Source organism: Leuciscus leuciscus (assembly GCF_965113295.1).
Source record: "Leuciscus leuciscus genome assembly, contig: SUPER_11_unloc_2, whole genome shotgun sequence".
Lineage (NCBI taxonomy): Eukaryota > Metazoa > Chordata > Actinopteri > Cypriniformes > Leuciscidae > Leuciscus > Leuciscus leuciscus.
In genome coordinates this window covers 905,726-930,971 of record NW_028118545.1, presented here as the reverse complement: position 1 = coordinate 930,971, position 25,246 = coordinate 905,726, and the positions used below count along the sequence as shown (strand labels likewise).

The following is a 25,246-nucleotide window of genomic DNA, read 5'->3' as shown; positions in this document are numbered from 1 at the left end:
ATTAAAAAAATAGTAAAAAACATCACAAAGTCAAATTTAAATATAAGCACTCTCAAGCGAATGCAAGATCATCCTCAGTTGATTCTGTAATAATATCATACTGGCAAACTCTCAAGTGTGTTTTTGTGTTTGAGCTCTGGAGAACGTCAAATGTTTTTACAGCGGTGAGTAATGTAGCCAATCACAGTCATGTTTGTTGGTCTATTGAACGCAGCCAATCAGAGGTGTTTCATTTTGTCAGAATCCACTCACCGAGATATAAAGGCCCTGTCCTAAATGGCACACCTCACTTTCAGTCTTGTAGACTTACAATGGCTTCTGCGTGCCCATTAAGTCCATAGGGTGTCCCATTTAGTAGTTTTAGGTTTCAGAAGGGTACTCACGAGCGCCCCTCTGCGGTCGATATGTGCTCTAAATGCACACTGAAGCGAGCTCCACAGCTGACTTGTTCACGACAGTCAAAGCGGCGTTACGTCAGGAAAGTGCGGACTCAGAGGAAGACCGCGAGTGTTTAGGGTGCCATTTATGACAGGGCCAAACTCACAATTGCGTGACATAAATAGCAATTGCAAGAAAAAGTCCGAATTGCGAGTTTACACCTTGCAATTCTGAGGGGAAAAACAGTCAGAATTGTGAGATAAAAAGTCACTGTTTAACATGTTCAAACAAATAATGTAGCAAAATGATCATTCAAATGTTATTTTTCTTAATTGCATTTACACCCACAGTTAAGACACTTGCGATTGCATTTTCATTAAATGTCCCGCAATGAATGAAGCAAAATTCAATGTGCAAATTGAAAATGCATTCCGCCGTCAATCACTGCGTGAAGTTGGCCCCGCCCCCTCCCTCCCTGTCAATGACTGTGTGAAGTTGGCCCCGCCCCCTCCCTCCCTGTCAATCACTGTGTGAAGTTGGCCCCGCCCCCTCCCTCCCTGTCAATCACTGTGTGAAGAGAGAGAGATTTATTTATCCTTTCGGAAATTTGTTCTACACCATACAGCATCGGTTTCCAACAGGGGGGTCGCGGCCCACAAGGGGGCCTCACCGAGCTCTGTGGGGGGTCGCGTCATATTTTGAAAAGTTTTGAGCAATTTGCATTAAATAAAAGTCCTTAACTTTTTTTCTGTTCAAAATTTATATAATGAGCGAGTTCATCATGAATCCATTTTGCAGTGTTTTTGTCTTATCCTGAATCACTATGGTACACCTATAATAAGTGATTACATAGGGACTATTTTACCCTGGTTCGGATCGCTGCCGCTGCGGAGTAGCCCAGTACCTGCGTGACTCGTCATAGACGCACACAGAGAGAGAAGTAGTTCCGGCTACAATGTTCTTCCGAAAGACGCATTATTCTGTTAATAAACACAAGTTTATTATCACTCGCTATAGCGCCAAAAGCCTCAAAAATAAAGCCTCACATTGATAAAGCCTCACAAATAACATGCAAGTATTGAGGCCCCAGACAGAAGTCATTTAGTAATAGCCTATATTCATTCTTTTTTTACCTACACACAAGTGTGAATACTGATATTTTTGTTATTGCATTTAAAATAGGGCAAATTTATAGGCTACTCCTAGGCTTACATTTTTAAATTACAAAGGGCCTACTAATGTTTTTGTTATTGTATTTTCAATATTATAGGCTATTATTTGTGCATAAACATATCTGTTTATAGTAAACATACCGTTTATTTGAAAACAACATATTTTGTCATCCTTGCTGCAAGCTTACAAGAGCGATAATATCATTAAATGTGAAGGGGGGGCCCTAAAATATTTTCTTGGGTAAAAGGGGGTCTCAGACAAAAAAAGGTTGGGAACCCCTGCCATACAGTACGTCTGATACATTTATACATAAGACAACAAGACAGTTGACAAGACAGAATTCCAAACAAAATATACAACAACATTTCCCTCTCCCCAAACACCCCCACCCTACCACACCCACACCCATACACAACATCAGGACAGAAGACTCAAACCCCACTACACATAACTAGGATAATAAAGTGCAGTTGTGCATACTGTAACAGTCAAGCTGGAAAGAAAGTGCATGATGCTATTTAAAGTGCTGTCCTGCAGGTAAGTTCTTATTCATAAGTGTAATGTAGTTGGAATGAATGACTTACTGGCTCGATTAGTTTTGAAAGAGGGTAACCTAATCCTCCTCCCTGATGGCAACACCTCATATGCCTGGTGTAGGGGGTGTGACATATCTCTATTAATTGCTTGACCTTTCTTCAACACCCTTCTTTCACAGGTAATAGCCATACTGTCTAGTTTTTTCCCTGCAACCTTGCTAGCCAAGTTAACTATCTTGCTCAGTCTGTTTTTATTGGTCACTGACAAAGAGAAATACCAGGCAACACAACAAAAAAGTAGAATGCTCTCCACAAATGAGTGATAAAAAAGTAACATCATATCACTATCCACTCTAAATTGTCTTAGTCTCCGCATAAAATGCAGCCTCTGCAGCCCCTTTTTATAGTATAACTGTTCCATTGCAACTTATTATCTATTATTGTCCCTAAGTACTTGTACTTCGGCTACAATCGCAACATCCTCTTCATTTATAACCAAACACTGATGGGGCTGGCTCCCAATTCTGTAATCTATTATTATTTCCTTTGTTTTCTTTATATTTAGATGAAGATAGCTGGACCTACACCAATCTGCAAATTGATCCACCCAGGCCCTGTAGTTGGTCTCATCACTATTCTGTATTAACCCCACTATTGCTGTATCATCTGCAAATTTTATTGTAAGATGCTCAGGTGTATTACTTCTACACTCATTAGTGTAAAGAGTGAACAATACTGGTGAGATGACACTGCCCTGTGGGGATCCTGTATTGGTCATAATCGGGGAGGACACAGCCTCATTTACCCTAACACACTGTGTTCTCTCCGTCAGAAAGGACTCAACCCACCTTATAATGTTAGGATTTACCCCTAACTGCCCCAGCCTCTCCATCATAATGTGGGGCCTGATGGTGTTGAAGGCGGAGGAAAAATCTATAAAGAGAACCCGGACATATCGTTTGGGCTTATCCAGATGGCAATAGATATTATGGAGCATATACAGAAGGGCATCATCTGTGCTCCGCTTGTTTCTATAGGCAAACTGTAAAGGGTCGATATTACATTGCACATCATTTAGAATATGTCTCAGAACAATTCTCTCTAGACTCTTCACCACGATTGATGTTAGGGCGACTGGACGATAATCATTTAAATCAGCTGGTCTTGCTACCTTAGGTACTGGTACTATGAGCGAGGACCTCCAGGCTTTAGGAATGTAATGTGTATCTAATGACTTTTGAAAAAGCTGGCAGAAAATGAGGCTAAGTTGTTCACTACACATTTGCAAAACCCTACCACTTATTTGATCTGGGCCTGGTGCTTTTTTAGAATCAATTTTATTAAAAACTCTACGCACCTCATCCGCTGTAATAGTTGGAGGAGTACCATACTGTAACTGCTGTCTAATGGCATCACGCTCCAGGAGAAAGTCTGATGTTTCGAACCGTGCATAAAAACCATTCAGTTCATTTGCAAATGCTTGATCATCTCCATTTGCATCTATGTGCCTTTTCTTCTCTTCCTTCCCTATCATTGTATACATCCCTTGCCATGCATGTTTCAGGTTATTCCCCCTCATTTTCACCTCAATCTGCCGTTTATATTTCTGTTTACAGTCATTTGTTATCTGTCTAATCTCCTTCTGAATTGCTTTCATTTTAAGCCTGTCTCCCTGCTCAAAAGCTCTCCTTTTCCTGTGCAGTGCAACTTTTAATTCTTTATTTACCCAGGGTTTGTCATTTGGAAATACCCTAAAAGTTTTTTCTGGGATTATACAGTCCACACAGAACCGAATATAGTCAGTCACCACTAAAGTCAACTCTTCCAAATTCTTACTAGTGTGCACGAAAATGTCCCACACAGTACAATCAAAACAGCCTCGAAGGCGTTCAACAGACTCATTAGTCCACTGTTTAACTGTCTTTATCTCCGGTTTGCTGGTCTTGAGCTTTTGTTTATACTGCGGGACAAGCTGGATTGCATTGTGATCCGAGTCTCCGAGGGGTGGTTTTGCATAGCCCTTATAAGCGTCTTTAATATTCCCAAAGCATAGATCGAGTGTTTTATCCCTCCTTGTCGGGCATTCGACTTATTGATAGTAATTGGGCAATACGCTTTTGATTGAGCATCCATTAAAGGGTTAGTTCACCCAAAAATGAAAATTCTGTCAGTAATTACTCACCCTCATGTTGCTCCAACCGCGTAAGACCTTCGTTCATCTTCGGAACACAAATTAAGATATTTTTGATGAAATCTGAGAGCTGATAACTTCTCCGTAGGCTGCTAGGTGGCCCAAACTTGCTGGCCCAGAAAAGTTATTAAAGAGATCGTTAATATAGTCCAAGTGACTACAGTGGCTCAATATATCAAGCGACGAGAATACTTTTTGTGTGCAAAAACAAACAAAAATAACGACTTTATTCCACTATTCATTTCCTTCTCTCTGGGCCACTAGTTGGTTCGCGTAGTGTTTTTGCGCTGCGCGTCACACACATGACCAGCGTCGGCCAATAGTGAGCCTACGTGGTGACGTGTAACACAGACGCGCTGCGCAAAAACACTTACGAGGCCCAGAGAAAAGGAAATGAATAGTGGAATAAAGTCGTTATTTTTGTTTGTTTTTGCGCACAAAAAGTATTCTCGTCGCTTGATATATTGAGCCACTGTAGTCACGTGGACTATATTAACGATCTCTTTAATAACTTTTCTGGGCCAGCAAGTTTGGGCCACCTAGCAGCCTACGGAGAAGTTATCAGCTCTCAGATTTCATCAAAAATATCTTAATTTGTGTTCCGAAGATGAACGAAGGTCTTACACGGTTGGAACAACATGAGGGTGAGTAATTACTGACAGAATTTTCATTTTAACCCTTTAAAGTCTCCGAGCACAAACTTCGGTGCATCAGGTGCCATGTTTTCTAGTTTAGCCATTGTGTCGTATATCCTATTTGCCGCGACCTTAGTATTAGCGCGGGGATGAATATATACCACAGTGACAAACACCTGACCAAATTCCCTAGGTAGATAGTAAGGTCTTACCGACAGCGACAATAGCTCAATATCCTCCGAGCAATGGGAGTCTCTTACTGTGTAGTTTTTACACCATCGCTCATTTATATAAACACACACCCCCCCTCCCATTCTTTTGCCGGTTACCTGTGCATCACGGTCCAGTCTAATCGGGTCGCTAAACCCTGTGATCCTGAGTGTTGAGTTATCAGTCGTGTCTTTAAGCCATGTTTCCGTGAAGCACAACAGACAACTTTCCCGATACTCTGAGAGGTTCCTCACAGCGTTCCGTAGTTCCGTAAGTTGCTTCACCAAGGAGCGGTTGTTAGCCAGGATGACCGTAGGTAGAGGTGGCTTGCTCCCCCGTGCGCGAACTCTACGCCGTACGCCTCCTCGCCGGCCTCTTTTCCTCGGTGATGTGGATGTCCGTGTACACTCATCTGGCAGATCGACTGGAAAGTTTCCGCTATGCAGATCCCTTAGTTGCCAGAGTTGATCCCGGGTATAATGTAAAATCCCATATGTTGTGGCGGCGGCCGATGCATAGCTTCCCCGACTCAGTGAAAGGACTGTTAACAGCAACAGGTGAATCGCCAGGACGATAGACAAAAACTGCGTCACAAAACGCATCTTGACTTTGTTGGCTCGCTTCTGACTTAACAACCAAACTTTCAAAGCGTGTAGTTCGAGGTTTATGTGATGAAAAACGCTTACATATAACCCATAAAACAAACAAACATTTCAGACGTGCTGTAGGCACTCGTCGCCACAGTGCAGCGCCGGAAGTGAAGTTGGCCCCGCCCCATCTAACCTGTGTAGTAGTAGTACTGATGAATAATTATTTACATAAATGTGATGCTTAAGTTATCCTAGTTTCTCTCTACAAAATAGTAAATTTTACAACATTTTAAATCACATGATTTTAAACCTAAATTTGATGGATTAATAGCATGTGGTCACCGCAAGTATTATATATTTTTTTTATACGTGTATACAGAACATTTTAAAATTAAGCCATTTTATTTTATTCAGGTCATATTTGCTGTTGAGTGGAAGCAAAAATTAGTCAAGTAATTGTCTCTGTAATGTTAATCCTAAAGCTACAATAAAATATGGTCTGTAAACAACTTAACATACCAGTACACATTCAAGGGAAAATGCAAAAATAATAACAGCATCAAGAAAAGAAATCTTGTCAGATGTCCAAAAAAAAGAAAGAAAAAAAATGGTTTAAGATATTTTGTCTGGTAAGAGTTCCTTCGTTAATGGCAAATTTTTCCACAGTGATCTGTACATAAGGTTCCTCTTAATTTGCTGTTCAGTGTCTGCAGGACAAGCAAAAAAAAAAAAAAATCATCACTGATCAACTCTCTTCTAGTGCGCATGCATATATGACGTCACCCAAACACACCACCGCGCATGCGCGTAACAGTGTCCAGTACGTGTTGGATCTGATCCAGCTATACGTCATCGTGCTACAGGCTGCAGAGAGGACTTCTTGAGAGTAGTCGAGTGCAGGCGGGGAGGAGCTGCAAATGGACACGTGAAGTCGGACACTTTCTGGTTCCCGTAGTGACCGCTCACGTGGTGTTTGCATACTTTACCACAGCTGAAGTGAAATAAACTTTATACTTTATGTACTGCTTCATACAGCGTCTGTTTGAACAAGAATAAAGTTCAACATAAACTTCTATCAATGAAGTGGAGTCTACGTTTTTTAATCAGTTTTAATTTGATAAACATGACACAATATAACATCGCAACTACATGAAAAGAGTGTTTACTGTTATAAAAAACTGATTTGTGAGCTTTAGAGGAACTAAAGGTTTTCGAATAAACACGAAACACACGTGATCGTTGTCATGCGGTGAATCCGGCCAATCGTGGAACAGCTGTGTCGTTATCAGAGCTCGTGCAGCCGCTCTTGAGAAGCTGCGCTGGCTGAGTTCTCCGGCTACTCTCGAATCGCTCTCGCGGTACTTTGATGGCATACGTCACAGTCACATGGCGTCGGCACTTTATCAAGTCGGACAAAATTTCTAACCGGCATGCACTGCTTCAAGTCAGCCGCCGATCGGTCTGCGCAGACCTGCATGAAGTCGAACAAGCCTTGTGTGAAGTTGGCCCCGCCCCTCCCCCCCTGTCAATCACTGCGTGAAGTTGGCCCCCCCGGTGACGTCATCATCTATAACAGTGGTTCCCAATCCTGGTCCTGGGGACCCACAGCTCTGCACATTTTGTATGTCTCCCTCATTTAACACACCTGATTCAGATCATCAGCTCGTTAGGAAAGAGCTCTGAACTGAACTGGGTGTGTCAGATAAAGGAGACATATAAAATGTGCAGAGCTGTGGGTCCCCAGGACCAGGATTGGGAACCACTGATCTATAAGTCCTCCTGGGAAGTCGTGTTTACGACGGCAGTGCATTCAAGTCACTTTCGTCAGAATAAGATGGCGGTGTACTTTCTCTTAATTAATTACATATAAATACAGCAAGATTCTTAAACTAGTTCTAGAAAATGAAGAACAAAGAAATGTGCATCCGGTGTACTTTGTTTTTTTATATTTTTCATTAATTTATGAAGCCACTGCAAACTTAAAATATGTTAAAATATGTATTCAATTTACATATTAAAACTAGTGTATGAAATGGCAAATGTAAATAATATAATTGAATTTTAATTTTAATTTTGCACCAAACGTTGCACAAATGTAATGGAAAACGTAAATTTAAATACAGAAATGCATTGCCATTTTACATATTACATTTCAAATTGAATATTGCTACCCATATGCTTCCATAGAACGCAAAACAATGATGATGATGCATAATAACGCCAGCGTTGTGGATACACTTACCCAAAACCCTCCATAACTTTTCCATTAATTTCACATTTTATTTGTATAGCGCTTTTCACAATACATATTGTTTCAAAGCAGTTTTACAGAAAATGCACATCTACATTACAATTTAGAGTGATCTGTTATCAGAGGTGACTGTGTGCAAGTTATGTATTTCAGAAATGTACATATACAAATCACACAGTTAACTAATAATGTATTAAATTTATTTACTTTATCACTGGCACTTATTTGGAAAAAAATTGTTGAATGGCAAATAAATAAATGACGGACTTTTATTATGTAAGCTTTATTTTACACCTCAACCGACAAGGGAATTTATAGTCATATTTATAGTGTTAATATTAATTTGCGAGTCCACAAACTCATTCTCTTAAATGGCTTGGGTCTGCAGAGCATTCACAGCGTACAGTATACGGACTGAATGCCCCTGACCTGAAGCTTTTATATCAAGACCATTTTCATGTTTATCATTTATTTCTATTATTTGCGTTGCCTTATAACTTCATGCTTACAGTTTAACACATATGTGTTTATTACCACAACAGTAAATAAGTGTCTTTAGAAATGTTATAATATATATTATAATGAAAAAGACTAATAAAATTGTCTCTTCATATTAAATGGATAACAATATATGTCTGGACACTTGAAAAATGTGTAATAATGGGGCCTATAAAACTTAAACATTTAATGATTTATAAGCATTTCACATATTTCTACACTAATTATACAAAACTATTCTGCCAGTGCACCATACTGTACAAATGAACTAGATCAATGTTCATTCTTGTCTGAAACTTTGGAGGAGACATATGAAACCACCAGTATGAAGGGCCGTATAGGAAACAATTATTGAAAAGCCTCAACACTAGTGAAACAAAAAACATTGATCAACCTTGGTGAAATTCATTCATACGCATTACTGAAATAAGAAGAGATTTCGGTAGTTGATGATGGCTAATTTCCCTTGAAAAGGAAGTTGTGTGTCCGCACTTCTGTTTAATTTGGCGCGTCTCACAAACTCTTTTAAGCAATGTCTGTTAGTTGTAACGGGTTGTATGGGAAGCCAAACACACCAACAGTGGGACGAAACGGAGCGGTGTTACAGAGCTCGTGCCGTGCTGACATCATCGGTGCGGCTCAATGGACCGAGCTGTGTGACCGACTCGACATCGCAGGGAGGACGTGTTTGCTAGCGAAACCGAATGGACAGCGCAAACTAATCTCACCAGCGCGACGCTGACCATGTTACTTTATTCATTACTGCTCCGCAGAAGTTCAGGTGTTTTCCCTGCATATAAGATAATGAAGATCAGCATGAAGTTATTACATTTCTTTTGCTTATTATCTTTCATATTAGTACATTAGTAGTGTTTGAAAAGCTACTTTGAATTTATTTATTTTTGTAGCCACGGAAAGAGCCGTTCAAAGCAGAAACTTCAACGATTAAGGACTGTGCAGTGCCGGGGGAACTATAGGATCAGATTATTGTTATTCAATTATTAAATAAATAAATTAAAATTATTGAACATAATGAATATAATGAAATACTCACTAAATTGAAAGGATATATTTTAAAAAGAATGTAAAAATGAACACTAATACCAGATCATGAGATTAGACATTTGTGTACACCTGTGATTTCTGTGCTGAGATTTAGTGTTTACAGAACATTTTACAAGCTAATTTTAGTCCTAAAATTCTTACTGAGGACAAAGACATGTGTGACAATCAGAGAGACAATCTTACCACAGTTTCTCCAGTTTACAGTGAGGATCCTCCAGTACAGCAGAGAGCAGATGAACTGAATCTCCTAGTTTATTCCCAGACAGATACAGTTCTCTCAGGTGTGAGGGGTTTGATCTCAGAGCTGAAGCCAGAGCAGAACAACCTTCATCTGTGACTCCACAATCACTCAACCTGTAGAGAACAATGACACACTCTTCACTCTCTCAGTTCAGATCAACACGTACAAGCCACAATTCTACACAGACTATTAAATATGTCTAAATTTCAATTGGAGATTTATCAGTCATAAAAAAAAGAATAAAGAAATTCAAAAAGCTTTCAACACATGTTCTTCATAAATCCAACAGTTCTAAATGAGCTCAAACACAACTACACCTCTTCTCTGTGACCGACTCATCGTGAAGATGAAAGCACACAAGAGTATGGTAGGTTAACTACTGACTATAACTAACCCTAACCCTACTAGTCTACTAATAAATCTATTAACACTCCAATGGGAGTTAGTAGACATGTGCAACTGTACTGATAGTCAACAGAATGTGTTCAAGGGACCATTAAAATAAAGTGAAATCAATATGGTCAAACCTAAATTGATAATTATGACAACACTGTTGCTGACAGTGAACATAACATGAGGTTTTACTGGATATGCAGTGATTGTTTCTGTCTTCCTAATGCTACCTTCTGCCTCTCTGTTTTGCTCTTGCACACAATCTACTTCATGCCTTCTGTCCTCTGATTGATAGTTTATACTTTTTTTTTATCAAATAAAGTATTTTTTGCTGAGAAATGATTTATTAATGATTCATGATTTTTATAAATTAATGTAAGAAACATTTACTGGACTGAAGAAACTGGGTTTATTGATTATTCACCATTTGTTAATGTTAAAAATTTAATTCTTTTGACATTTTTTCATGTTAATATAAATGTCAAATATGACACAACAGGCTTTTGGGGAACATTTTCCATCTCTTAATTATTATTGATTTGCATTGAATTGCATATATGTGTCAGGCAGTGTTGGGAAAGTTCACTTTCTACATGAACTAGTTCAAAGTTCAGTTAACAATTTTTTAAATGAACTAGTTCAGTTCATAGTTCAAACTTCAAAATTTTGAACTAAAGTTCACAGTTCCAAAAAATTAACTAGTTCAGTTCTTTTTTTCCATATGTTGTGCGAGCTATTATTTTTCAAAATTATTGCCACAGCCCATATAAAACCACAGACAGCAATTATGTTATCAGTTTTAACACTGAAACTATGCGTCAGATTTCATCTTCATATCCAATTTTAAAATCCTTATCCAACCAGGTTTTACATAGCATTGAGGGTAGGGTTGCCAACTAAACAAATGCGGGACAATCGTGCATGGTTCTTTACAGGAAAATGAGGGACACTCAAAAATATTTGTAGGCTATAGGCTAGGCCAACATAACACAGTAGGCCTATATGTCATTTCAGGTTCGTATGCGTTTAAAAGGTTTTCAGACAACACATTTGTTTTGATTAAAGTCATATTACACACAAACCATAGTTCAAAATAATAGCATTTATCTGAAATAGAAAGCTTTTGTAATTATACACTACTTTTAAAGAAATTAATAGCCTACTTTTATTCAGCAAGTACATTTATAATGCTACGTTTTTTTATTTCGGATAAATTTACTTTGAACCTTTTATTTATCAAAGAATCCTGATTTTTTTTTCTTTCTTTTTTTTTACATTAATAATAATTAATGTATAAATGTTTCTTGGTCAGCAAATCACATCAGTATATTATTCCCTCAGGATGATTTGATGCTTTCTTGCGTGGCTGGATGTATGTTGGACTCACAATAATCACGTTGTTTGAATTCGTTAAAACTGATTTGCCGAAATCAAAACCCAGTCGGACAGTGAAAGGGATTTGCCGTTAGCGCGAGTCCGGATCGAAGCGACCAGACAGCGGAGGATTCTGTGCGCAAATCAAACAATGATTTGTCCCAAAATAATAATTAATTCTCAATTTAGAATTTGTTATTCGTATGGTCTGATCTCTGGGTCTGATGCGCGTGAGTGTGGACTGTGATTGGATGATAACTGGTGTCGTGATCAAGTGTTGCTGTTGTATCAGATTCAGTCATACATCAGTGGTTAGATCAGCGTCAATAAACGGGACAACGGAGGTTCCGAACGGGACAAATACATTTCTATAGAAATATTGCACCCTTTTGAACGAAGTTAAACTGAGAGAGCGTGCCGTTCACAGACACCAGAATGAACGAGTTCACAGTAACGTTCATCAGGCAGTAACAGAGTACGTTCAGTTCACGTTCCCCCAAAATATGAACGAGTTCATGAACTATCTATCGTTCAATGAACGCGTTCAGGCACAACACCGGTGTCAAGGTTTTAGACTTATGTTTGGCCACATAGATTATATATGTTCATTGTGTCTCTTGTTGGTTTTCAGTCTCTGTCATTATGTCTCCTGTGCCTTGTTCCCTGTTTGTGTATTTAAGTCACCCTTCTCCTGAGTACTTTTCTCAGTGTTTCCAGTGCTATGACCAAGTCTAGGTCATTCTCTTGCTGTGCCTCTTTTGGAGTTATCTAAATCTAATTTGTGTACCTGGTATAGTTCCTTTGTTTTGTTTAATTGACTTTTGCTCTTTGAAATTTTGGAGTACTCACAGATCTTTTTGTGAACTTTTTTTCAAATTCCTTCTGGATTTACTTTGTGGACTTTTTGGATTTACTTTTTGGAACTGTTGTCAATCTATTTGTGGAAGTTTTACTTTTTGGATTTATCCTAGGAAAGTTTGGACGTTCCTTTTCATCAAATACAAGATTTGAAGATATTTCCCAGAACTGTCATCTGGTTTTCTGCATTTGGGTTCACCTTTTGACTGTGTTCAAGTTTTCACACTAGTCCTAACCCTGTGTTTCTGACAGTATGAGCCATAAAAGCGATGTATAAATATGATACTCAACAAAAAAACACACATGCATGCATATACAAGTTAGCATCTGTTTTTTGTTGAGTATCACATTACACACACACACACGGCTTTTATGGATCATATATGCAATTTTTAACATAAAAAAAGGGTTTATTAGTAATCAATAAACCCCAGTTGCTTCAGTCTAATAAATGTTTCTTACATTTACATTTATAAAAATAAAAACTTTCTGAGCAAAAGGACTTTACTTGAATTTTGTTTTTGTTTTTTAAGTATAAACTATCAATCAGAGGACAGAAGGCATGAAGAAGACTGTGTACACGATGTTTCTCAGCAAAGTTTTGGTCATATTGATCATTCATAGGCCCTAGAAATTTGCATATTAAATATGATACAGTAGGCTAATATATTCATAAACAGGCATTGTTCGACCGAATTTTACAAAGAATGTTTAAAGTTATGAGAGAATACATGTTTTAAAATTGTTATTAAAATGTTGTAACACGCATTGCCAAACAAACATTCTTTTTTCCAATTAATTTATACTCCCAAAGGGGAAACGTATCCTGGGAGATACAAACATTTACAGGCAGATTATGGAAAATGTACAAATTAAATCCATAAAATTTCAACATAAATATAATAAGCTAAGACTTAACAACAACTATTTAACACATGTATCACTGAAGGCGGTTTAGTTTGAGATCTTTCACTTTTGAAAAAGTATTAAATCTCCTGATAAAAACACAGGCGAAGAAGAAGCAGAAACATGCAATATCATATGTGACCCGTGCTGGCAAAATGAGTCAGAATGCGTACAGGCTAATTCTGAGCTACAGGCAAAATGGTCGAATTTGAGGTGTTCACAAAAATGAGTTCATTAAGCCCTCATCTAGTGATCCCAAGGGTCAAAATACCAATTAAACATTTAAAAGTATCTTTATTTGTATGTTTTCCTTTGTCCATGAAAAATTCAGTTTTCTCTGCTCGCTTCTCGACGACTGTGCTTTCCCTCAGCACAAGTTTGGTATTGTTTTAAAACGAAGCAATCCAACTTTGTGAATATTAATAGCGAATTCTCGATGGCATGAGTCTGAACCAATGAAATGTGATTTTCAAACTCATACTGATTTAAACAAAGTGATTTTACCCACACTGACTGACACATCCGAAGCGTGCCTCAAAGACGCCTCAGACAGCGCGTGATCCCGATATACACTTATACCTACACAGAATTACAGTGTTTCAAAATATCTGTCTTGGCGAGTATTCAAGCAAACATAATCTGCTATATCTTAAAGGTATAGCGGAGGATGTTTTACTTCCTGGTGGGTAACCTATACTATTGGTCCTCCTAATAGTCAATCATTCTGGTGAATCAATCAAACTTTTCAAAAAGTGGAGAGGGCGGGTCTTATCTAAAATTTGGAAAGATCCTCCGCTATACCTTTAAGTGAACATTTGGTTAACTGTTGGGGAAAAACAGCTGATGTGTAACATTATATTAGACCTGTGCAGTACAGTAGGTCTGAATATATAGGCTGTCTTTTTCATTAATTTTAATCAAACAATTGTGGTACCATGGGGGAAAAAAGTTGAATATATATTGTTCCTATAAATATTTGGTTTTGACTCGGTGGTGTGTGCCAAATGTGGTGTTATTACCCAAGATTTTAAGGTATGGTTGGTAGATGATTTTGTTTTGGAACCTTCAGAAAACTTTAACTCGATTTTTCTCAAAATTGACTTTGACTATTAAAGTCAAACAGGTGTAGCTCAGTCATGAACAATTGCTCATTGCGACTCATTTTGCCAGAACGGGTCACGTATGTAAGCAGACGCAAATGTAAAATCAAAACTGCCTAATGTTACTTAATGAAATGTCGACGCAGGACGAGGTATAGGACTGTGAAGCTTTGGGGGTGTTGCTGGACTTTATCTACTCCATCTGTGTTTTGATCATCGTTCTGAATCCGATCCAGACGTAGTCTAAATATCTAATATCTAAAAATTCTTAAATCAAGATACATAAGCAATTTTTCAGTATACAAGACTTAACATTTTAAGTTATTTTGCTTCTCAAGTAAATTTATCTTCAATTAAGAATACAAAAAAGAAAAAAAAAGAAAAATACTGAAAAGAAATTTATTTTCTGCAGTGTAGCCCTAAAATTTACATCAGAGCATTTAGTCCAGGGTTCCTCAAATCCGGTTTTGAAGTGCCGCTGTCCTGCAGAGTTTATCTCCAACCCTAATTAAAGACGCCTGAACAAGCTAATCCATGTCTTCAGAGTTACAGGAAGGAGAGTTTTATCAGGGTTTGAGCTAAACTCAGTAAGGCAGCGGCCCTCCAGTGCCAGATTTGTGGAACCCTGATTTAGTCTTACAGAAGACAATAACATGTCTGACTATGATATACCATAGATGATCTTACCCGAGTTTCTCCAGTTTACAGTCAGGATCCTTCAGTACAACAGAGAGAAGCTTCACACCCGGATTTCGCAGTTTTCTATTATTCAGATCCAGTTCTCTCAGTTGTGAGGGGTTTGATATCAGAGCTGAAGTCAGAGCAGCACAATCTTTCTCTGTGACTCCACAATCACTCAAACTGTAGAGAGATGAAAATCATACTTGGTAAACACTATGAACTGAAAACAAAAAGCAATAGAAAATTGAGAAAAAGTAGACAATTTGTAGATGGAGTAAAGAAAACACTGCACTTGGTCACCAATGGATGGCATTGTCTCAAAATTACTCAGGAACCTTGAAGTAATGGTGTCACAGATTACAATTGGAGAGAGTTAAGTGTGAATAAAAGACAAATGGGACATGGACTCAGGATAACAAACTCTCAGTGTGCAAAAGAACAAGATTCTGAACAGACACGACATATACAACATAAAATTAAACCAACTAACTCCTCGCTTTAATCTAAATGTAAGACCGCATTCTTGGGCTAGAATTCTTGGCCTCCCTTGCAGGTGAATAACCAATAAACATGCTATATGAATATTACATTTTTTGTCCGTTGTTGCCAGGAAAACTACTTTATAAATCATTTGTAACATTAAACTTGTTTGTTTTAAATGAATCCTCATGTTGAAGACATTGGGTGTCAGGTGCTTTAACACAAGTTTGAGTCAGCTTGTATTGTTTCCCAATCACATCTCCCCGTCATTATTCACATCAATAAAATAGATTTAAAAAAATCAGAAAAACAATAAAATCAAGTATGCTGCCATATTGCTCCTATTACTGATACAATAAATGTTTGTATGTTTCTTAGATTTATGAGCTTTTTATTTTCTTTTGTTTTAACAGTAAAGTGATAGTTTTCACTGATACTTACTGAACTTTAATCACGGGCAGCAGCTTCTGAAGAACCTTCAGTTTTTCAGCTTTATTGTTTTCTCCAACAAATGTATTAATATCAAACTTCTCCAGACTCTTCTCTGATGTCAACAACACAAAAACTACAGCTGACCACTGAGATGAAGAGAGTCTGGCTTCACTTATTGTTCCAGATTTCAGATACTGTTGTATTTCCTCGACTAGTGACTGGTCGCCCAGTTCATTCAGACAGTGGAACAGATTGATGGATTTCTCTGGAGAGTCAATGGTCCTGATCTTCTCCTTGATGTACTCAACTGTTTTCTCATTGCTGTCAGACTTTATTCTTCTTCTCAGTGTCATTAGTCCCTGAAGGAGAATCTGATGAGACTCCACTGACAACCCCAGAAGGAAGCGCAGGAAAAGGTCCAGATGCCCATTTTTACTCTGTAGAGCCTCATTCACGGCTCTCTCATGGAGCTCAGAAAATGAAACATGTTTAAACTTAACTTGAAACCAGTCCTTTAATACAAACAACAAATCTGGTTCAGAGACTGGGTCAAATACATTCCTGTTGTTGTTTGTGAAGCAGAGGTGCACATATAAAGCTGCTAGATGTTCCTGAACACTCAGATGAACAAAGCAGAAGACTTTCGCCTGATACAGGCCTGACTCCTCTCTGAAGATCTGAGTGCACAATCCTGAGTACACTGATGCTTCTGTCACATCAATGTCACACTCTCTCAGGTCTTTCTCATAGAAGATCACATTGCCTTTCACAAGCTGCTGAAAAGCCACTTTTCCCAGTTTGAGGATCATGTCTTCATCTGTCAGGTTCTTCTCATAGTCTTTCTCCTGTTTGATGTTGGACTGAAGGATCAGGAAGTGTGTGTACATTTGAGTGAGAGTCTTGGGAATCTCTCCACTCTCTGCTTCACTCAACATCTTCTCTAGAACAGTGGCTGAGATCCAGCAGAACACTGGGATGTGGCACATGATGTAGAGGCTCCTTGATGACTTCAGGTGTGAGATGATTGTATTGGCCAGACTCTGATCACTGATTCTCTTCCTGAAGTATTCCTCCTTCTGTGGCTCATTGAAGCCTCGTACCTCTGTCACTCGATGGACACACTCAGAGGGGACGAGATCGGCTGCTGCTGGTCTAGAGGTGATCCAGATCAGAGCAGAGGGAAGCAGATTCCCCACAATGAGGTTCGTCAGCAGTACGTCCACTGAGGCTGATTCACTTACATCACAAAACCTCACATCACTCTGAAAATCCAGAGACAGACGACACTCATCCAGACCATCAAAGATGAACAACACTTTATATTTGTCACTGGATATTTCCATTTCTTTTGTTTCAGGGAAAAACACATGAAGAAGATCTGAAAGACTGAGTGTTTTGTCCTTCATCAAATTGATCTCTCTGAAAGGTAGTGGAAATATGAGCTGGATGTCCTGATTCACTTTGCCTTCAGCCCAGTCTAGGATGAACTTCTGCACAGAGACTGTTTTTCCAATGCCAGCGACTCCCTTTGTCAGCACAGTTGTGATGGGTTTGTTTTGTCCAGGTAAAGGTTTAAAGATGTCATTGCATTTGATGGGTTTGTCCTCTGTTGCTGCTCTCCTGGATTGTGTCTCAATCTGTCTCACCTCATTTTCATTACAGATCTCTCCACTGTCACCCTCTGTGATGTAGAGCTCTGTGTAGATCTCATTCAAGAGTGTTGGGTTTCCCTGCTTTGCTGTTCCCTCATTCAGACGCTTAAACTTCTCCATCAGTTTTGATCTAAATGTGTTCAGGACTTCATGGCTGTAAAATTAAAATAACATGGTATTACATAAGTTAAATATATAGAGTAAAATGTTGTATTTGTTTACCTGTTTGTTTACTTTACCTGACACTAGCATCCCTGCTTTCATTAAAGTCCTGAAGTTGATTCATAGGCTGGTCATTCTTCTTACAGGCGGGTTTTGTTACTGTTGATCTTTGTGGTGGGATTGACCTTAAACATCATGAAGAGAATCAAGAATCAGACATATTGGTGGATTTGTTTTATATTACCTTAATAATTCACTGTCAACCTCCTAAAACAGATAATAAGTAAATGCACTTATTAATAAATCAACTGCTCAAGGCCACAACTGTAATAATACTAAAAACAAAAACTATAAAAAAAAAACGTTTGTCAAGACAAACTTTGTGTTAGCTTGAGAAAGCTTTTTATATATTGTAAATATTATATTAAAATAATATATTATTGATTGATTGCTTATAATTTAACATCATGTCAGTTGTCAGAGCTATTTTAATGGTGAGAATAAAAGTAGCAAAATATAAAAAGAGAAATAAACTAAAAACTAAATTTACAAATGTTTTTAAACTAATTCAGCCTCACTTAATAAAAAAAAAATCTATTAATACGAATCAACAGAATAAAAACAGAGTCCTAGAAGAGTTAAAACCATCGCATTCCTTTAAAATCTGCTTTAAAGATAGTGGACTCTGTCATAAGAGGCATAAAGGAGGATCTTCAACTGATAACAAAACCTTGTGCCTATTTGGCAATATGTGCAGATGATTTGGTCCCAGTGATTATCAGAGTAGAAACAATGTTTTCTATCAACAACAGGATTAATTTCATAAAGTTTAAAGGTCATATGATGCGATTTCTTGTTTTCCTTTTTCTTTAGTGTGTTATGTAGCTGTTAGTGCAAGTATAAGATCTGCAGAGTTACAAAGCTCAAAGTGTAAAACCTTAAGAGATATTCTTTATAAAAGTTATAAAGGCTCAGCCACGCCTTCCTAAAACTCTTCTTTCAAACTCGCCCCAACAAATCTAGGTCAGTGTGTGGGGACAGAGTTTCATAAATAAATGTATACGCAAAGAAAGAAGGCGTAACTTTTGTTCTCGCTGTATTATTGTTGCCGCCAGCGCCGCCATGTCGTGGAGACACTGTGTTTTTCGCTGCGAAAGCCAAACTAAATGAGTTTGGCCTTCCAAAAGAGGAAACAATTAGAAAACAATGCTTAAACTTTATTTACAACTGTTCCAGAACAGTACAACTAAAATATTCGACTGTAAGATGCGCAATTTTCAGAGGACTGTTTCCAGACCCTGCGAGAGTACAAGGCAGGCCGTGCACAAAGCTGATTCTAAAAAGTGGGGCAATTCCATATTTGCTTGTACATTCTGGCGCTTCTGACTCACACACGTAAGTATGTTTTTTTTTTATATTTTAAGAATTTGCTACTGACTATTCAAAAATCTCTTTCATTCAAATATTTAAATGTCTTTAAGAAATGTTGTAGCCTACCTGAGATCAGCCTGTGTATCGTCATTCTTAAAATGTACTGGATGACCCATAGACCTGTCACTCCTCAAAGACACACAGCTGGGCGCTGGTTCTGATCTCTCATGCTGAACTGAACTATAACAGAACAGATTTAATTAGTTTTTGATGATAATCATCATATGTAAGATCTTCATACTGTTTGGATGAAAAGCACTTGAGGAGGGTTTAGACATTGTTTTCAAGAAATTCATTTAAAACAGACATCTCTTTTATTATGGGCCTATAAAAGGTTATTTCATTTGGAAATATGTTCAGATGATATGGTCCATGAATTGTCTGAGTAGAAACAATGTCGTAACTTTTGTTCTCGCTGTATTATTGTTGCCGCCAGCGCCGCCATGCAAAGATGATCGCTCATCTTGGACATCTGCATTTTCCGGATCAGAATCGGGCTCCAATTGATAAGGTAGTTCTGACATGATCACCTGCCATTATTGCTTCTGGAGCTGATGTTCCAAATATGGTAAGGGGCGAGACATTTCCGTCACACGCTTGAAGGGGTGGTTGATTATGATTTCACTTTTTTAACTTTAGTTAGTGTTTAATGTTGAAGACGAAGTCCTTAAAAAATGCTAATCAATGAATAGAAGATAACACATAAGCTACCTAAATTCATCAACTAACCATTCAGAAATGTACTGTTGCATTCTACATGTTGTCACTTCTTGAGTCTCTCCATTATTGTCTGACTCTGGTTTGAACATAAACATTGACATTTTCAGTGCATGTCTGTGTGAGGTAAAAGGATAAAATATCTGTGGAGTATTTTGAGCTAAAACTTCACATACACACACTGGGGACATCAAAGATTTATTTTACATCTTGTGAAAAGAGCATTATACCACCCCTTTAAGGTTATTGGGCCAATCACAATGTACTGGCTAGCTGGCCAATCAGAGCACGCCGCGCTTTTCAGAACGATGAGCTTTGTAAAAATCAACGGATTTCAGAAAGGCGGGGCATAGAGAAGCAACAATAATGTACAGTATGTGTAGAATAATGAGTATGTTAGTTTTTTAACCTAAAACCGCATAAACGCATTGCATTACACCAAATAATGTTCTTTTTAGAACCGTCATATGACCCCTTTAATTGTATTACATTGATACCATCTGTTGGTCATTTTGGAGGAGGTTATAATGGGTTTGAGGTCAGAATATAGAATAGGGTATTTTTTTGAGCTCTGAATATACATGTAAGGCCACAGCAGCACTGCTGCACATTACCTGCAATTCCACATCGCCCAGGTACCAACAAAAAGGACTGCAGTCCATTTAAAATGACCACAAAAGCTGGGTGTTTCAAATAATATAAGCATCTCTTTCAATAAAATGCTATTTATCTGATTCCAAGCCATGAAATTGGAACACTCATAGATATGTCTCTCTTGCATCAGGTGAAGACAATGTCTATTATGAATATCATAAATACAAAATACAAAACACCATAATATTAAAATGTTAATCATGTCTTTAAGAAATGTTATAGCCTACCTGAGATCAGCCTGTGTATTGTCATTCTTAAAATCTATTAGATGACCCATAGACCTGTCACTCCTCAAAGACACACAGCTGGGCGCTGGTTCTGATCTCTCCTGCTGAACTGAACTATAACAGAACAGATTTAATTAGTTTTTGATGATAATCATCATATGTAAGATCTTCATACTGTTTGGATGAAAAGCACTTGAGGAGGGTTTAGACATTGTTTTCAAGAAATTCATTTAAAAACAGACATCTCTTTTATTATGGGTCTATAAAGGGTTATTTAATATATTTATTTAATGTATTAATTTAAAGTACCTGCAAACTGGAGAAAAATCTTCAACTCTGGATGTTTGTCTGTCATCCATGATAAAGCTGAACAGTTGAAACAGTCTGATCTCCACTGACACTGGGTGTAAATGACGAACAAACACAAAACTAAAGTAATTAAACTTAATTAAACATCTTTATCATTGATCTGATCATGAGAGTTGGAGGTAAATAGATAATGACATCGATGCGTTCACTCAAAAAAGTAATTTGAAAAATCATCACATAGCCTAACTTACAGCACGATACACAAAAGAAACCCCGTTCCTTTACTACAGGATGAAAAATGTCAAACACGCCCTTTCAGAAAAAAAGTATTAATGTGGACGTCACCTGTAAAGGGCCTCAAGACATAAAAAGTCCCCTTGATCCATATTTAGTCTAGATATCCAACCGATTCACAAACTCCTCCATCTTTTCCATCAAGTAGCTAGTACACACATTCCTGTCTACGGTTTTATATAAGTTTCTGTGAAATACTTAATAATATTTTGTATCGGAACTTAGGAATCGACTGTCTGATTACATGGCGAAACATCAGCTTCCCTTTCAAGGGAACTCGAGCTGCGTCGAGACGCGGTGGGAACACCCTGCGTGATTGCGTCGTGAAGCATGTGTATAACCAGTCCAATGGAAAGACGAGACGTAATAGGCGGGTGAGATGGTGCTCGATGCAGAGCCAAATGGGAGGAGCTAGAGCTCGAGCTCCCCCTTTTCTGGAGCTCCAGCTCCACCTTGCTAAATTTAGTGAGCGGGGATTCGCTGCAGCGTCAAATGGGAGGAGCTAGAGTTCTAGCTTACCCTTGCTGGATCTAGTGCGAGTTCAACCGTGAGGGAGGAAGGACAAGTTTTTTTTGATGCTGGCATACATCATATTGTATTTTTCTCTAATATTTGTCGTGATTATGATTAAATATGTATCGTTTCTGTGACAAACGCGTAAACACCTAATAAGAACATTGCTCACACTGTGTGTGTGTGTGTGTGTGTGTGTGTGTGTGTGTGTGTGTGTGTGTGTGTGTGTGTGTGTGTGTGTGTGTTCTGAAAACGGTTGAAACGTATCTATGTAGCCTATTATTTTATCTTTAAAGCGTCTGCTATGATTATGTAAATTACTAGACTTAAAAGGCAATGTGAAAGCTTAGATAGTGCACCCCTATTTATTTTTTTATAATTTACGTGTGTGTTATTTGTGAATTAATCTAAATCATCTGATTAATTTATGAAATAAAAAAATAATAAGACTAGGTACCTTATCTGCCCTTTTTGTAGAAGTAAAAGCATACTCCAACAGGCCAGTTGTAATTATTATTATTTTTAATTATATGTAGTTATTTTTAAATTAATTAAACTAAAGAAATAAGAAATTAAAATTTCTCAAATAAAAATGTATATTTACTGTACCAAACACCACTTTCAATACACAATAGTCACCATACTTTATTAAACAACACTTTATTGGAGGACAAAGCATAAAGTTGATAAAGTAGCATAAAGAAAAATGAGATTCAAGATAAATAAAAATGTGTCTTCAAAAATACGTTAACATCATATGAATCCATTCACAGCTGCTGAAGCCACAACACGAGTGCCAGAGAATCATATTCAGTCACCTACAGAAAACAGATTTGATATTGTGTTGGAAAATAATGATTCATGATCACAGCTTAACTGGTTTCTTGCTCTTCCCTGTACGTCTCTATCATGTTCGTGTTCTTCTTCCTCGTCTAAACAGTTTGTTCAGTTGAAGAACAGAAGATGTGATCACTGATGTGGTGTAGCTTTTTCTCAACCAGAGGAAGAAGTCTCAACATCCCATTGTCAGGCGTTCTCCAGTGCTGGTCTGAAAGTAAAACAAAAAACACAAACCATTCAAATGAAGTTGTTTAATGGACAGTCGGGTCAGCTTATGTTCTGCGTTATTTAAAGCAGTGATGGTTTACTCTGGCCCTCAGCGTCCACTGTCCTGCAGATTTAGCTCCAACCTCAAACCCTCCTGCCTATTGTCTATAAGTAAACCTGAAGACTTTGGTTCAAATTTTCAGATGTGCTCGATTAGGGTTGGAGGTTAACTCTTAATTAACCTCAAAAAGTAGAATGCAAAGGGCCAGAGTTGCCTGTTCCTTACATACATTTACAAAGCAGCAGTCAGTACATTATATAATATACACATTGAAGTATTATATATATATATAATATTGCAGCACATAATATAAGCGAAGTACTGAACAAAAACAGTTATATCAACAGCAACCTATTTTAAAAGATTTTTAAGAAAGGCATGGTCTCTTTTGAGCCTTTGCCAGTGATGCTTGATTTCTTTCCAGACAACATACTCTTCTGTGAATTGTTTCAAGAGCTTCACTTGGTCAAAAATCAAGTGATAACCTGTACAATGTAAAATTGTCAACATCACAGTAAATTGACGGTGTTGATTTTCCAGTGTTACAATAAAGTGTTAAAATAAAGTGTTGAATCAACACTAAACAGACTGGGTTTAACACCAGAAGTGTCCGTTTTAAATAAGAGTTGGTGTCATTTTGCGTTGTTGCAAACATAACTCTCTTTTAGAGTTAACCAAGCCACACCTCCGTTTACGTGCAACCGTCGTTTTGACTGAACCAGAGTCCAGACCACATGCGAACGCCATTTTACTTGTGGAAGAGTCAAGCGTGGGGTAAGTCTAATACTTTAACTTGATAGTAATACAGATAAATCAGACTGTAAATTGATTTCAATGTATACAGTTTATTAGTTTAATCTATTATTCGATCACAAATCACTGTAATAATGAATAATTAACATTAGACAGCCAACGAGCTCTGACGTCTGATTTTTGTATTTTGATTTTTGCCAATTTCATGCCACTTTATAGATGTAAAGGTAGTAAAGCCTCGATTAAGCTTAGTTTTGTCTATCATCACGTCTCGCGCACTGTAATTGTTTTTATGCACGTTCACAGGCATTTTCTTTCTGAGCACACTCGACAAAGCCTAAAGTTTTGCGCGCGCGAAGCACAGGCCATTTTACAAGGTGAACTGTTGAATTTCTAGAGTGTTCTACCAGTAACGTTAAATTGGCCTATCAGGAAGATCACTGGACTAAAACTAAATGTTATGATTTTAATTTGAATATTCTTTCGTTGACCGTGGTTCTGTGATAGTCGTGGTTCTGAACTGTGGTAACGTTAAGTTTATCATGTTGTGAAATGATTGATCTGCGTGGTATTATTTTCTGCCAAATATGGGTGTCAAACGCAATTAATTAAAAAATTTGTAGTGAATTAAAGCTCTCAGTTGCCTTTTAAGGAACGAAATCCAGTAATATTTGTTAGTGTTCGCTCTAACACTGTGTGGAACACTCGTCGTGAAATATAGGTAACGTTAGAAATAAGGCACAGCTCTTCACTCATCTCCCTAGGGCTGAAAAATGTAGTCGACATTATCGATAAACGTCAAAACAGATATTGTCGACAGATATTTTCAACTAATAACGCCTGCAATAACGCGGTTTAACCATTGGGACGCTGTAGTGCAAGGCTGTATTGCAGCTGATGCAATAGAAGATGGCGGTTGAAGCTTTTAATGGTGCTGCTTTATTTAATATAGATTTGTGAGGCCAAGATGGCGGCGGTGTAGGTGGTAGTGTTTCTTTGCTCTTCAGGGAAATAAAGGTGAAGTGGTGATATAACCTATTAATCGGACTGGTGATAACGTGAAAAAAAATACGTGAAAACGTTATATGATTCTGATTTGACATCTTTATGCATGGGGAAAAGAGGCAAGAAGAAAGTTAAACAAGTTTGGCTTGACACCATGTCTTCCGACGCATCTGGCTCAACTGATCAATTTGAGAATTCAGCATCAGCCTCGAGTAGTGCTGGATTTAAACTTAAGAAAGATACCAAATGGACTTCCGGGATAACGAGGAAGCGAGCAAAAGCGTAATATCTTAGCTCCCTGACGGTCTTACGCTCCCTGACTGAAAAATACCTCAAAACCTGAAAATTATAGTCCAATATAGTATGTCAGGGGGTAAACAAAGAAGAACAAGGGCGAATCAGCAAACAACTACTCAACCGGCAGATCTT

At 37.9% G+C, this 25,246-nt stretch overlaps 2 protein-coding genes across 2 annotated transcripts in view; both read right to left on the bottom strand.

Annotated features, from left to right (window-relative positions):
• Window positions 1-17,764, bottom strand: part of LOC309510138 (NACHT, LRR and PYD domains-containing protein 12-like) — a gene marked incomplete at its 5' end in the record, with an annotated part of 44,046 nt that extends 26,282 nt beyond the window's left edge. The window contains 5 exons of the mRNA XM_082191208.1: window positions 9,711-9,859; window positions 14,950-15,034; window positions 15,087-15,210; window positions 15,381-15,415; window positions 16,002-17,764. Coding sequence (XP_082047334.1) covers window positions 9,711-9,859; window positions 14,950-15,034; window positions 15,087-15,210; window positions 15,381-15,415; window positions 16,002-17,764 — 2,156 coding nt within the window. The remainder of the gene's footprint in view (window positions 1-9,710; window positions 9,860-14,949; window positions 15,035-15,086; window positions 15,211-15,380; window positions 15,416-16,001) is intronic.
• Window positions 17,756-25,246, bottom strand: part of LOC309510111 (uncharacterized protein) — a 47,812-nt gene continuing 40,321 nt past the window's right edge. Inside the window, exons 3-6 of the mRNA XM_082191195.1 lie at window positions 21,145-21,235; window positions 20,836-20,949; window positions 19,304-19,417; window positions 17,756-17,991 (exon numbers count right to left, since the gene is read on the bottom strand). Of these exons, the coding sequence (XP_082047321.1) occupies window positions 17,880-17,991; window positions 19,304-19,417; window positions 20,836-20,949; window positions 21,145-21,235 (431 nt within the window). The 3' untranslated portion in view covers window positions 17,756-17,879. The remainder of the gene's footprint in view (window positions 17,992-19,303; window positions 19,418-20,835; window positions 20,950-21,144; window positions 21,236-25,246) is intronic.